The sequence below is a fragment of the Protomyctophum bolini genome, assembly GCF_963924005.1.
Source record: "Protomyctophum bolini genome assembly, chromosome: 18".
In the NCBI taxonomy this organism is placed as follows: domain Eukaryota; kingdom Metazoa; phylum Chordata; class Actinopteri; order Myctophiformes; family Myctophidae; genus Protomyctophum; species Protomyctophum bolini.
Window position 1 is genome coordinate 30,974,412 of NC_137879.1, and position 14,421 is coordinate 30,988,832.

A 14,421-nucleotide genomic window follows, 5' to 3' on the forward strand; every position below is an offset into this window, starting at 1 on the left:
CATTGCCCTCTTGAAATGCAGGCCCAAGTACATTTTCTTGTGATGCTTAAGCTACAGTATATACAAAAAGGCTTTGCTAAAGAGACAAGTGTAGATGTAGGCAACAAAAAAAATCTGTAGAAGGCTTACCTGCTCGCCCTGTTTCAATGACAGTAGCCTACAGTTACAGATGTATGGTAGGCAATATCAAGCAGTATAGACAGTAACTTAAGACAGATCTATTAACAATGTAACAATAAATAAACAATAAATATAAATCACTGCAGTGATTTATATTTATTGTTACATTCCATACTGACCCATTCATGACCATGGTCATGAATGGGTCAGTATGGAAAAATCACTTGTTTTCTTCAATTAATGCAAGCAAAAGCTTTATTCCATAGCAAGCATTTTCTTTTTGAATGGACCTCACCTCACCTGCGGGTTTGCGCTGGAAAAAAAACCCCCACTTGTGAATTGTGATGGGTGTTGCATTATAAGTGTGTGAGCTATTAAACTCAGTGACACCAGAGGTCGCTGTTTAATGATGAACATTGGCTGATATCGGGCTTTATTGGGGTGACTAAATTCCGCGAGTCGCCAGTTTCGGTGTAACAAGGCGGAGCGCTCAAAACACAAGACATGGCTATCCAGCAAATTACGCATGCGCATTGGTCGGCGCTTTAAAACAAGTCTTGAGGAGGGAACATGAAGGCACTTCCAGGACCAGGTGGGCATAAAACAAACCTCAGCCAGAAGACATAGACATGTAGCCGCATCGTGTACTTTGTAAACGACGCTCTTCCAGAGGACGTGGTTGTTCGTCAACGCCGAGTCGCTCTATTCGTGCCGCTTTGACAGCAGCACGAACTGGCTAGCATTTAGCATGCTAGCTAGCTGTTATTGTTTTTCATCATTCCGAGAGAAGCAAAATGGAGGCACATCGCTGCTGGTGCCAGTGTCCTACGCAGCCACTCCCGAGTCCCCGTTGAGATTTCCATCTGTATTATAACGTCTGTGGAAGTGGCAAGTGCTATCGTTGTTGCGAAACACGCACTGCTAGTTAGCCCTAGTTAGCATTGGCGTGTTTGTTGTCCTCGTCCCCGTAATGCAGTGTTAGCTTAGCTTGCCTTTTCAAATCCGGCAAATTTTAGAAGAGGATGTGCCGGGAACAACGCTATAACCACCTTAACGTCAGTAACGTTTCATTCTGCTTTGCCAGTGGTGTTTGTACTTATTAATGCAAAGTTAAAGGAGATGAGGGGTGTGTTTTGCGTTCTCTGATCAGCTAACGTGCGTTCGTTTGCTTTGTTTTGCAGGGTAAAAGCGGGGAACTTTGCCGAGTTTCGCCGCCCGAGACGTTGCAGAATGAAAAGTCGCTGCTGTGTTCGCCATGACTCTGAGATCAACACTGTATGCGAGTACGGGATTCAAGCTAAACCCTGACGCCATCGATTTGGAGAAGACCCACATCGGCGCCGCCACGTTGAGTCCCGTAACTATCAAGAGGGAATCCTGCGACTTTGTCTTAGATGTTCCAGACGTGCACGAGATCCCTGGCAAGTCAAGGGACTTAGACCAGAACTACACAACGAGCAAAGTTGCCCGCACTGCCACGGTTGCAGAAGCACTTCAAGGGGACAATAAAACGGTGGCAATATTGTCCCCTGTCAGACAAATGGGGGGTGAGGGAACCCCAGTGAAAGGTAAACCCCTCTCAATTGACAATATGGATAACCCTCAGATGGCTTTGAACAATAACCCCAAGGATGCTGATGAGAGTGCGAAGGGTGGTGGCCCTGGGGTCCTCGGTAGCGCGTCCATCGAGGTCAGCTCAGAGGGCAAGTGGAGGAACATCAAGAAGACGCCCGCCAATCCCCACACTCAAGCCAACTGCCTGCGGCAGATTCTCCTCCTTCAACTGGACCTCATCGAGCAACAGCAGCAGCAGCTGCAGTCGAAGGACAAGGAGATAGATGAGCTGAAAACGGAGAAGGAGACGGTAAAGTGTTAGAAAAAAGTTTTTTTCCTTTTTATTAGAGGTTGAAGGAAAGTGTTATTGTTGCCACAGAAACGGTCACCTCACCCTATAACGTATGGCGAGCGCCGAGCACTAGAGCAGTCAGTCAGTCAGAAGAAGAAGCACTAGAAGATCAATAATATAATATACTACAAGCAATATAAAAATGAGGTACTTCCAACGCCTAAGGCAAGATACAGATCCTAAACTATAAGACCTTCTCAAGGAGTCTTTTACACAGCCCACTGCTAATACAGGAAATTGTCATAGTTATGTTTATTGTTTACTGATTAGATGTAGTAAATGCTGCAGTGTTTGCAAGTTAATTTACATTGGACATCAGTGTTTAGCATGTAGTTGTCAACTGGATACTAAATTGTCAATATATATCTTATTGGTTTGCAGCTACTTGCACGTATTGAGCGCATGGAGCGCCGCCTGCAGCTCACAAGGAAAGACCCGAGAGACAAGCGTCTTTTTCAGCCTCTTGAGCCCTGGACCCCAGATAAAGAGGATATATGGGATCTGGAGGTGGTAGGGGCGACTCCACAACCCAATTCACCAATGCCGCTACCTTTCAGTCGGGGTGGCAAAGGTCAAAAAAGGTAAATGAACAATTATAGGCACAGTGCTGGGCATTTCCTAAATGTTTTTTTCTATGGGGACTGGGCACCCAGTACTAAAATCCACCCAGGCAGGGTCATACAAACACAGTGAGTCACTGACCAGAAATTAGGAAAATTACTGTTTATATAGTTTTTCAGTTTACAAATTTGAGTATTCTGTTGCAGGAAATCTTGCTTTGGTGACTCAAAAGTCCAGAAAGCTCGAGGCAAGGGTTCAAAGTTCAGCCCCCAGAAGCCTCCTGACGTTCGACCGGGGTCTCCGTACCAAAGGGAGCTTCGTAGTAAGGAGACCCCAGAGAAGACGGGGCTCGGGAGGTCAGACAAGGACCTTTTTCACACATGCAAAGAGGAGCCTCAGGAGTTCAGTTGCCAGATGGAAGAGTTGCCCTTCATGTCGACCACAGAGATGTACCTGTGCTGCTGGCATCAACCCCCCTTGTCCCCTCTCCGTGAGACTTCCCCTAAAAAGGAGGAGGATGTGGCTAGTGAGGATTCTTGTCATATGTGCACATCTTTATCAATTTCTTAAATACTAATGATTGTTGATTTTCTGTTTAATGATAGTGGTTTCCGCTTTTCCTCCACTTCTTGGCTGCTTTGTAGTTCCTTCCTGGAGGGAAAACTGTATAGAGCCCTTGGATGGGGAGTCATCCAGTAGCATCCCAGAGGTGAGACACATAAATGTCAACCTTACAGTTATTTCATTTCATTGGATAGTTATTCCAAAGCAGTTGAGAGCTCACATTACTCTACCCCGCTTATGGATTATGCGCATGTGTTCTTGTGTCTCTCCATCAAGGCACTGGAAGACGGTGTGTTCCTTAAGCGGCACTTAAAGCTAGAGTTGGATGAGAAGAGGAGAAAAAGGTGTGAATTCATTTATTTCTTTAAAACTTATAAAAAATGTATTCCATTATGCCTCATTTTGTTTGACTTTTACAACAGAAAGGTTATGTTGTGGGCGGGGGTGTCTGGAAGGATTTCCATAATTTATATTGAGGAGAGCTTGTTGTTTTTCAAAAACGTGTGCACTGCAATTACATTTGTACTGTTTTGTAATGGATTGTTCAGATATTGGATTAGAAATTAAATGCAAATTAGCCTATGGTGAATCCTTAATGAGTCAATGAATGTTCATAAATCTTGCCAAAATCCATAACATCTTTGTGGATACTGGATAGTGTCACTTAAAAGGCTTTATTTATAATTATAAAATACTGGTCATATCATGTTTCAGCAAATAAGCATAGGCCTCCAAACATGGCAATGCAATTAAGGCCGGGTTATCTTTCCCCCATCTGTGTAGTCGCAAGGGTCTGTGTGGACAGCGATCATAGTTGTGATTATACACACGCGTTGAAGAGCAACATGGGCAGCACTCATTACAAGTCATGGTCTAATGAGAAGAGGTGAACTGTCTTAGTTTTACTCTTGCTTCATTATTTCTGTGCATTCCTGTTATTTGCTGAAGACCTCAGATTCTAAATAAATTCCTTCAGCAAACCTTTGAGAATACTTTTTTTTTTTTTTTTTTTTTTTTTAGATTTTCTTTTGCGGCTTACGCCTTTTTTATTGGTTTTTGAAGGGACAGATAGTAGGCTGACAGGAAACGGGATAGAGATGGGGGGGATGACATGCAGTAAAGGCTGTGTCGGGCTCGGGAGTAGAACCCGCGGCACACTGCGACTGGATTACCAGTCGGGTGCCCAGACGGTTACGCCACCGCCTGGGCCGAGAATACCTTTTTTATTCAGATTTTTATTTTTTTGTATAACTTAAGAAACCCGTCACCGAACAATTCAATTTCAAGTCCTTTGTCACATAATATTATAAAGTGAGCGGGTAGCTACAGATCTCATGTAGAAATAAAAAACGTGTGCAGTCAGTGTGGTGCATGGTATGTGTAGCCACAAAACTAAAACAATAGGACAACCTCAGAATGAATTAGAAAAGGTGTCTCTAACATTTTATTTAAAATTGTCAATGTTGGGACAGAGTCTCTGAGTTACCAACAGGAAAATGCTGGTCACCTTGGAGGAGTAGTTGTGAGGGTGACCTACCCGGGGGTTTAACATGGAATTAGCACCTCAGTGGTCTGTTGTGGAGCTAATTTACATTACAGGAGTGATTTGCATCATGATTAAGGTAGACCTTTATTAATCCTGCTGGGGAAATTCAATCCCAGCTTCACCCAGGTGATGGCTGCTCTGATGGCATAGTGGGTGGCTTGACCCTAATACCAGATGGACTCTACTAGAAGTGCTCCGATTGGTCGGCACTAATCTGTGATTGGACGATATTCACTCAAAGTGACTTGATCGGTGAACAGTAATTTACCTCATCTGGAGAAACCAATCTTTTATACTATTTAAGTGGTATAAAAGTCAATCAGATATAATATCATCTTGCATCTTTGCTACAGGCCTAAACATTCTTCCATTCCTCCCCACACATGTGTTTTGACATTTTTTAAATATTCAGATTTTCCCCTTACGCACAAGATTTGTATCGGCCGATCGTGAGGAAAACAATCTGATCGGGATCGGTCCCAAAAAACCTGATCAGAGCACCTCTACTCTCTACCCACTAAGCAACGAAGACTGTCTGATCAAGAGAGATCTCTAGTCAATGCAGTTACACAGTGTAATATCTTTTTTAAGATGGAGAAGAAGTGGATGGAATCTCTGCTCCATTAAACCTACCTTGATGATAATTTTTATTCTCCTGCTTCCTGCCCCATTTGTAATGTTAATTTGTTTGCAGATGGGACATCCAGCGAATCAGAGAGCAGCGCATGTTTGCGCGTTTACAACAGCGCATGAACAAGAAGAAAGTTGTCCCTGAGATTGAGCCAGAGATATCATCCTTCTATCCCGATTGTGAAGATGGTAAATTTGCTTACTTTAACATCCCAGTGGCAGTGTTGAAATACACATTATATATAGAATAGATACTGTAGTCTAGAAGCTAATCTTGGGGAAACAAAACGAACAAAAAAGGCGACATTTCTTTACTCAACCCGTGGGTTGATCCATGGGTTACAGGCCAACTTGTGTATTACTATTTGACCCGCCCCAACCCACCCTGAACAAAATGTCAACATTTCTTGACCTGTGTGTTACGGATCACTAGATACGTAATTACTTATATTATACATTTAATTTATTTTCAAATTTGCTGGTGTCTTTTTTTTTTTTTACTACTTTTGTTTTCCACAGTTGAATCCATAGTCATCACCCCCTTCCTGCCTGTGGTTGCGTTTGGAAGGCCACTACCAAAACTCACTCAACAGTAAGTCTTAACAGCAACCAGTGCATAAATAATATTCTCTCTCTCTCACACACACACACGTACGTCAGCAAATACAATGACTATTGATATAGAAATGGTACATGTCAAACGTGTCCTTCTCTGGAGTCTTATTTAAATCAAATGTTCTCAAATTGTCTCTCCAGGAACTTCGACTTGCCATGGCTCGATGATCGAAGCCGATGTCGCATTGAGGTTCCCAAAAAACACACGCCTCACCGGACCTGTCGAAAGTGAACTGTGACATTAACATAATGGGAGAAGTTCCACGCCCTACTCAGATTTCTAATGCTTCCTTGTCTTTGAGCAAAAAGACTGTCAGTGGTTGCTGCATATAGGAAGTGTGCTAATTGTTTTCTGTCTATGGATGGGCGAATAAATGGCTGTCTTTAAGTCTCATGCAAAAAAGTCTCAAACTATCACCACAGACCAGCTGTTCTCCAATGGAGTGGTACACATTAAGATAGGGTGTGGCTGAGAGCTGCAACTTTGGTAATTTTGTCCCCAATGTCACCTTTTTTGAGAGTAACGCCATGTTGCCACAAGATTACAGTCTCCTTTTAATCACTTCTGAAAAAAATCAAACCCGTTATGCATGACTTGTGTAGTTGTGACACAATCTTCAAATACCGGTAATTGCTTTGCCATCCCAAATAGATGTATTACTTCAATGTAAGTAGTCCTATTGATTTGTATTGTTACATTTTACATAGTTTCTGACTGCCCGGAGAAGTTTGGAGACTCTAATCTTGATGAAAGATATTAAATAGAAAAACATTCTATTGCCATTTGACTGAAAATAAGAGCTCAGAAGTGTACAGTGAGCAATGTGACTGCCCTTTGCTGGATTCTTCTTTGCCTCCCATAAACCCCTCTGCGTAGATGAAAATTCTTCTGAATTTGACTGTCATGCTTGTCTGTGTATGATTGATCATATTCGTTGTGCAAAATGTGCACTGCAGTGCGTATCAATCAGATCCACACTGCTTAAAAAAAGGCTGGATTTAATCATTCTCAGCATACCAGAGAGGAGGCTAAATTAACATGAAACCCATGTTCATTTGTTTTTGTTTGCATTGGCTTGGGTTTTTTTAATATGTTGCATGGTCTCTTCTGAGCTGACAAATCTGTTCCAAAAACATAGCAGCATGGCATACCTCTGGAGCATCTTCCTCTGTTCATTGTATTTCAGAGGAGATTGAAAAATGTTTCAAGTTTTTGAAAGCATGATTTATGGCTGCTTAGTCCAGTGAAAACTCCTGTGTTCTACTTGAACAGCCTTATCTTAAGGTGATCCAAGAATAACAAAGCGATCTTTTGTTTGTTCTGGATTTTCTTTTTCTAATCAATACAATATGCTTACATGCAGTAAATATTAGCCTACCTATGTGTAATGATTGGTCTTGACTCTTGAAGGATGCATAGCCAGCATTCAAGGGAACCAGTTTAGAACATAAATGTTCTTTCTAGCTGTAGTTCTAGCTCTGTTGACCAGTACACACTTGAACATGCTGCCAGTTATTGTTCTCTGAATTTCTGTTACAATGTACAATCGTACAGTTTAGTTTGGCAACATTTTTGCTTGTTCACTGCACTTGCTTAACCATTTACTGCAACCAATGAGCATATGTGTAGATGGATCTCAAATACAAAACTGGTCTTCTGTACATAGCTTTCAGAAACAAATGTACATAAGGAAAACATGTCTGTTATTTTTTTATTATTTAATGTTCCAAGTGTTGCGTACATCAATATTGTTTTCTGAAAAATGATTGTATGTTGACAAAATAATTGACCGTTTTGAAAGTTCAGATTCTTTTTTTTTGAATAAAATTAACGTCTATTCTACCGTCTTGGATATTGGTCAGTCACAATTATAGGATTGATGAATGATGGCATTCAACAGAAATTGGGGAACAAGTGAAGTGACTAACTTTACAGATTGAGGCAAATGACGGCCAAAATGCATTAAATGATTGTTAACGCACCACAGGTCAATTAATTGACTCATCCAGATGTGCAGGCCGAAATTCCGGAAATAGAAAATTGCGGAAATTGGAAATTGCAAAATTGCGGAAATTGGAAATTGCGGAAATGGGCTACTGGCCACATGTGGCCCCCACCTAGCTTCTTAATTTTGATCTCAAAGTGCACCAGATTGAAGCATTTTCATGGCAAATTTACACATTTTTCTGGACCCCGGGTAGGCTTGCGCCCCCCCGGCGTGGCAAAGCAGGAGGGGGGGGCCTCAGAAAAATATGTTGCCTAGGGCCTCAAAAGGCCTAGAACCGGCACTGTGTGCAGCTTTTGATAATGGAGCAGGTTTGCATTTTTTTTGATTAATCACACTTAAGTGTCAAATGTGAAAAAAATGTTTTATTGAATAAAGAAAACAAACAGTACAATTTCTCAAAAATATAAACGCCCTTAATCAGTTTAAGAATCATGTTAAATGCCACCAATAAAGGGCTATTACATAACAGGCACCGTGTGGTTAGTGCCCCACTATGTTGCCACTGGTGGAAAATTAGCAAATTGGGGCATACTTTACCAATCTCTCATCCTATAATAATCATATTCTTCTTAAATCCACTGTCCTATTAGTAATTTTACACACAACGATAAAAGGATGCTCTGATAATGAACTTACACTGCCCTTAGCACCACCCTATCAACTACCATTATCCTCAATAAGCAATGCATACTAAAAGTTCAAAGTAACGCACAAGGTTGAAAATATTAACAGAATATATACTGATACTAAAGCACAACCTTGTTCCATGTGTTACCTGATGATGTAGATGCCCAGGCACAAACACTAAGCCCATGTACAAATGTGTTGATAACTGCATGTGTCAAACATAAAATACACATACACACACATATATATATATATACTGTATATCTCACCTACTTTCATTTAGCCTTTTGGTTCTTTAAAACTTTTCAAAATTAGTGTTACTTTGAATAGTGAAACTAACATGCCTGGGGAGTGCGGTGGGGGATAATATGTACACTTGACAGTGCAATTCCTTTTTCACTTTTTGAAAGGGATGTTTCATTTGGCAATGTAAAATTAGGTGACAATTCGGTAAGCCTACAAAATGACTTGTGTAGGTTTGATAAAACCATACTGCACGTTTATGATCAAAATATCTCAAACACAAAAAAGCCATAACACCGTTATACGAGACCTTTCACTGAAACCCCTCTGGTCTTCATTCACCTTGCCCCTCCCAAAGAAATCTAGATACAGTAAATCAGAATATGTTTGTATCTGTATTGACACCCCAGCCAAAGTGCGCTTGTCTGCCAAATGTCCTGGCATTCAATCTCTCCTGAGATTGTTCAGTCGCTCCTCCAAATCAGCGTCAGCATCTGCTAGGGCAGCTTGGGGCTCAGCCTTCTTTCCTCCTGCCACTGATAGGCTTCCTCCAGTGGCTGGCAGGTCTAAGTAAATAAACACAATTCAATAATTAATTCAATGATGTGAACGCATACATTATATTTGACGGTGGATGAGAGCATGTACATAATATTGATAAATGCTCTGTAATCTTTGCCATAATACATTTTACTTACTCGATAGCTCATCTGACAGATTGAGACCCAGTTCATCCAGCACTTGGGACACGATGGCATCGCTGCATATGACAAGGACAGATTTATGGATTTATTTATTTAAAAAGGGGAAAAAAAACTCTGACTCTTGACTCTAATATTGAATAAATAGTCTGTATGAGAATGTTTTGCTTATTTCTGTACCCTACCTCTCATCCTCATCATCCTCATCACCCATAGCATCATCTATTGCGTCATTCATCATCTCCTCCTTCATGTCCATGATTTCACTCTGTCGTTCAAAGTCCATCATAATCTTCTGAATCTGGGGCATCTTGAGCTGTTGAAATAAATGCAGGATTATCACAGACTCTCACCTAATGATCAATCAACGATAAAAGATGCTTAGCAGCAGCAGCGAGTGAATCTTATTTTATGTTTAAAAGTTTTGTCCTGTACTTCAATCCACTGGTATTTGTTTGTCAGTAGTAGTATTTCAGTCATGAATACCACAAATAGCTCACCTGTCTGTTCATGGTGGCCATGGCTTTGGTGACACCTTTCATTGCCTGTGCCATGCTGTTGTTGGACTTTAGCGTCTGAATCTTGAGACTGACAGCCTGGATATTTGCTCTCATCATGATAAACTTCTTGACGTAGCGCCTTGTGCGAACCAGGTCCTTGGCCATGATCTTGACTGCATCCTACAATGATTATAAATAATATACAAGCCATTACAAAGATTGGAAACTAAAAGTTTGCTCCTCTGGCTACAGCAAAATATATTGTTATAACACAGCCACAGTCATTTTACATATGGGTGGTTGCTGAAAACTGACCAGTATGTAGCTAGTGTTAAATTCCTGTATTTCTATAATGAATCACATATGTGATTAATTAAATGATTTTCCACTGTATGAACATATTTTTCTCCACCTATCCACTCGACTCACCATCTGTCCCTGTTTAGCCATTTTCTTTATGTCAGCAATGATTTTCTTCTCCTGTTGCTCCAGTCTTTGTCGTTCTCTGTCCAGATCTCTCATGGCCCGGTTGAGAGCCCGCTGGTTCTGCCTCAGCATCTCTTCTGGGGTCTTCCTCTTCCCAAACAGGAACTCCATCTTCAGAAACAAACGAGCAAATAACAATGTGATAATAATGTTATAACGAGTAAGACGCGCAAACGCGGGAAGCGAACGCAGATCGTAAATTGCAATAACAATTAGAATAAATTACGAATTAGTGAGAACTGTGTAGTATTGTGAAATTAGTGAAAACAGGGCCGCAAAGCAGCCATCACACTCATGTCACCATGACTCAGCCATAACCATATAAGGAGTCCCCAAAGCAGCTATACGTCCAAATATGGAGTGTGTTGCATCAATCACAAACAAATCACTCAGCTCCATATGGGCACAAAGGGGGGGGGGGGGACACAGACACACGCACAGACATGATCTGCTAGGTCTCATAGTAAGTGCTCATTGCGTTCGCAATCACTGCGTTCGCAATGACAATGTCATCAGTGCTTCAGAACACTCGTTTTTGTTCTGCAAGACCAACAAAAATTTGGACCTGTCTGCCCAACAAACATTTTCTAAAGTGAAACTTTAGCTCGGGTGGGTTGGACTCCCATGGAGAGTTATGACTCAGTTATACTTGAAAAATACTACTAAGGGAAAGTACTGTTATCCAACACCCTGTTATCCAATGCCCTCTGGGCACTGGTGGCAGTGGTGGTACCAACGTGGAAAGCCTTTGTAACAATACTGTACCACCACCATCTTTAATATTTCATGTTCAACAATAAGCTATAACCTTTACCTTAACCATGCCAACAAAAACAACCGTTTATGTTTTGGGGACTGTTAGTGCTGTGCAACTAGCCCTGTTTCAATATTTTAATATTTGGGCGTAACAGAGAAGAGCTTGTTTTCTAGGTCTTAGATATCTGTCAACATCCCCTGGGCTGGGCTATTACATTGCTAAAAATAGCTCAAATTAGCTGCCTAAAAGGGACATTTCGTTCTGGTTATAGTCTTCTCACCTTGTAAGGAGTGTGTCGTGATGTGACGGTAGTCGAACGGGTATTTAGTCTTTTGAGATGTCCTGGCTGCTTTTTACTCGACAATTTAGAACGACTTATTTGTTTTCTTTCACACGTTTCCGGGTTTGCGCTTCACTTCCGGGATGTGACGTTGCTTACCGTAGAATGAATCGTACTACGGTGTCGACACCAGACGATCTACAAGCTCACCGCGCGACGCATCGCGACGCGTGGTGAGCTTGTATATCGGCTATTTTCGGTGCAAGTATTCGGCTTTCCAGTTTCCACATGGTTGTGTCGACGGATCATGTGTTGTTGAAGCTAAAGGTATTTTTTCAGGGCTTTTTGTCAATACAGAATACTGGACTGGAATAACATCTATGCGAAACTTTTGTGCTACACGTCACGTGACGTTGTATTATAATCCGTCTACCCAGGGTATTTTATTCACTGGATATTTTTCTTTCGCCAATTATCAGTATGTCCCTGCTTACTTGCTCCAGGACCAGGAGTTTAGTGAAATCCGTTCCAAACAGTGTATGGTCTCAGTTTGCATCCTACCACTGTGCAAGTATTCTCCTGCGCCCAAAAGACAGTACTAGAGATGAACCTGTGACGAGGAGGCGGCGGACTGATTCAAGAAACTTTGACGTGAAACAAAAGCAAAGCAGACCCTCTGATGGACGGGAGGGTCACGGCCAGGGGTGGTCTGGTGCGCCCAGGAGAGACCACCCTGGGGCTTCGGGTGGGACAGTCTGGAAGAGAGAGATCCCAGTACTGTGGGAGCCGACTCAGCCGAGGGCACAAGGAGTGTCATCTGAGCTCAGGAAACTCAGTCTCGAGGATTCCACAGAGTGGGAGAGGCCAGTCACCCAGAGGGTAACAAAGGACTCCAAGGAGGAGAGGATGAACTATGAGATGGTCTTTGGTGTGTCCCCGTGTCTCTTGGCTCTCACTCAGGGCAGAAGGAAAGTATATAAACTGTTTGTTAAGGCGGGGGAGGCCTCTCATAGGTCTTCTGTGGTGAACGTTTGTGAAGAAGCTCACAGGCGGGGAGTGCAGATTCATCGGGTCAGTAAGAAGGATCTGGACAAGATGTCTCCTGGACGTGTACATCAGGGGCTGTGCCTGCAGGCCAGTCCTCTGACTTATGTCACAGAGGAGATGGCCTTCGTGACTCCCAAGAAGAAAAACGCAACACCACTATGGCTCGTGCTCGCTGGAATTCAAGACCCAATGAATCTTGGTGCTGTACTACGCTCTGCCTATTTTCTTGGAGTAGATGGCATTGCTAGCTGTCTTCAAAATAGCTGTCCACTGACACCAGTAGTCAGCAAGGCCAGCTCAGGTGCAATGGAGGTCATGGACATATATGGCTATAAAAACCTTGAAGGTATGCTAAAGCTGAAGGCAGCTGAGGGCTGGCAGGTAGTTGGCACTGTGGGAGCTGAGGTGGAGGAGCCACAGATTCCTGTGATACCGTGTTCAGATTTTAGAATGACCAAACCTACATTGTTGGTGATGGGGGGTGAAGGGGAAGGCTTGTCCCCAGAGCTGCTCTGCCACTGCGACACACTGGTCACCATCCCAGCTCATCGAGATTTGCACCCTGGCATAGAGTCTCTGAATGTCTCTGTAGCTACAGGCATTCTGCTGCACGCTTTGCTGTCATCCAGGGCAGCTGGCATCTGATGACAAGCATTGAAGCATGACAGAGAGGCGTTGATAGTTTTGGCAGTGCTGTGTTATATGACAAAATGATACATTTCTTTGTCTCATACCGTAGTTTTATAAAGCTCTTCGTGTTCGTCAAAATGTACACAAGTCATTGAAGTTGATTGCTTGTGCAATATGTACAATAAAAAACAATAAGGTTGCATTCCTGACTGTATTTGATTATATACACAGCCTTTAGACATTATTCTTTCATAAGGGCATAAACTGTATATTGTTCAACAGGAAACAATTGTGATGTGACTGAAAATAAAGTACTTTATGTCATGACCTTGCATAATTTCTCGTTTTCATGTGGAACTGCTATTTTGACTTTTATGAAGTTCTGTTCTATCTTTCACCATGCACACATAGTACACATACAGGTAAGCAGACTATGCACATACACATATACTGGCTTGGTGGATTTGTGGTCCGCCCTGACACTGGGAGGTCGAGGTTCAATCCCTGGCAGGGTCATACTAATGACACAAAATGGGTGCAGTACTTAGTTTAGACAGTACTTGGTTTAGACTAGTCATTGGTTAGACCAGTCATTAGTCCTACAACTACAACCTACTGTATCTCAAACCCTCACCCTAACCTCCCATGGGGCAGCACACCTAAAATGATACCCAATGCCACTCCGCTTGGCAGACTCTGCATCAATGTCCTTTCTTTGACATACTACTAGTGTCATGTCCAGGGGGTGTATTTGTACATCAAGCTGCCAAGGAAAAATTAGATAGCTGGAACCCTTCATCTACTTGTACAACTACACCCTGGACATGACGCTACTAGCGTCATTAACGGAGTGCCAAACATTGGGTACCGTTTTATAGTCTTTGATTGAAACCTAATCTTTTTTTTGTCTTTATATGTTATGCATATTTTATTTTCTTATGCATATTTTCCATTCAAAATACAAAATGTAGCTACAATTCATAGGAAGCTTGCACAACAATTTCACCCACTCCTTTATACCTGCTGCAACAGTGCGATGTCAATATGTTATTTTGTGTTATAATTTACATTGGATTGGGGGGGGCTTAATTGTTGTCATTTCTTACCATTGGTTTCAAACAGTCTGTGTTCAACATAAAGAATTACCCGCACACTGCCAACTTGTACGGTACAAGAAAGCATTTTAATGAAGCAACGTT

General features: G+C 42.1%; 3 protein-coding genes across 4 annotated transcripts; 2 read left to right on the forward strand and 1 right to left on the reverse strand.

The window, feature by feature from the left end:
- Positions 1-597: 597 nt before the first annotated feature.
- Positions 598-7,785, forward strand: msl1b (MSL complex subunit 1b). Of its 2 annotated transcripts, none has more exons than XM_080788430.1 (9): positions 598-712; positions 1,302-1,984; positions 2,408-2,607; positions 2,794-3,113; positions 3,193-3,296; positions 3,428-3,495; positions 5,392-5,516; positions 5,847-5,919; positions 6,084-7,785. In XM_080788430.1, exons 2-9 carry the CDS (start codon positions 1,376-1,378, stop codon positions 6,172-6,174), a joined length of 1,590 nt encoding a protein of 529 aa, XP_080644556.1. In that variant the 5' UTR covers positions 598-712; positions 1,302-1,375; the 3' UTR covers positions 6,175-7,785. The 2 variants fall into 2 exon arrangements, with proteins under 2 accessions (XP_080644556.1, XP_080644557.1); XM_080788431.1 differs by having other exon boundaries at positions 3,232-3,296.
- A 513-nt stretch (positions 7,786-8,298) lies between these two features.
- On the reverse strand, positions 8,299-11,685 carry chmp2a (charged multivesicular body protein 2A). Its single transcript, XM_080788441.1, has 6 exons — positions 11,546-11,685; positions 10,452-10,619; positions 10,023-10,202; positions 9,708-9,838; positions 9,520-9,581; positions 8,299-9,387 (listed from the first exon to the last, which is right to left on the reverse strand). The coding sequence occupies exons 2-6, from the start codon at positions 10,617-10,619 to the stop codon at positions 9,266-9,268; spliced, it is 663 nt and encodes a 220-aa protein (XP_080644567.1). The 5' UTR covers positions 11,546-11,685; the 3' UTR covers positions 8,299-9,265.
- A 153-nt stretch (positions 11,686-11,838) lies between these two features.
- mrm1 (mitochondrial rRNA methyltransferase 1 homolog) lies at positions 11,839-13,549 on the forward strand. The gene has a single exon (XM_080788436.1). The coding sequence runs from the start codon at positions 12,026-12,028 to the stop codon at positions 13,235-13,237; it is 1,212 nt and encodes a 403-aa protein (XP_080644562.1). The 5' UTR covers positions 11,839-12,025; the 3' UTR covers positions 13,238-13,549.
- Positions 13,550-14,421: the final 872 nt, after the last annotated feature.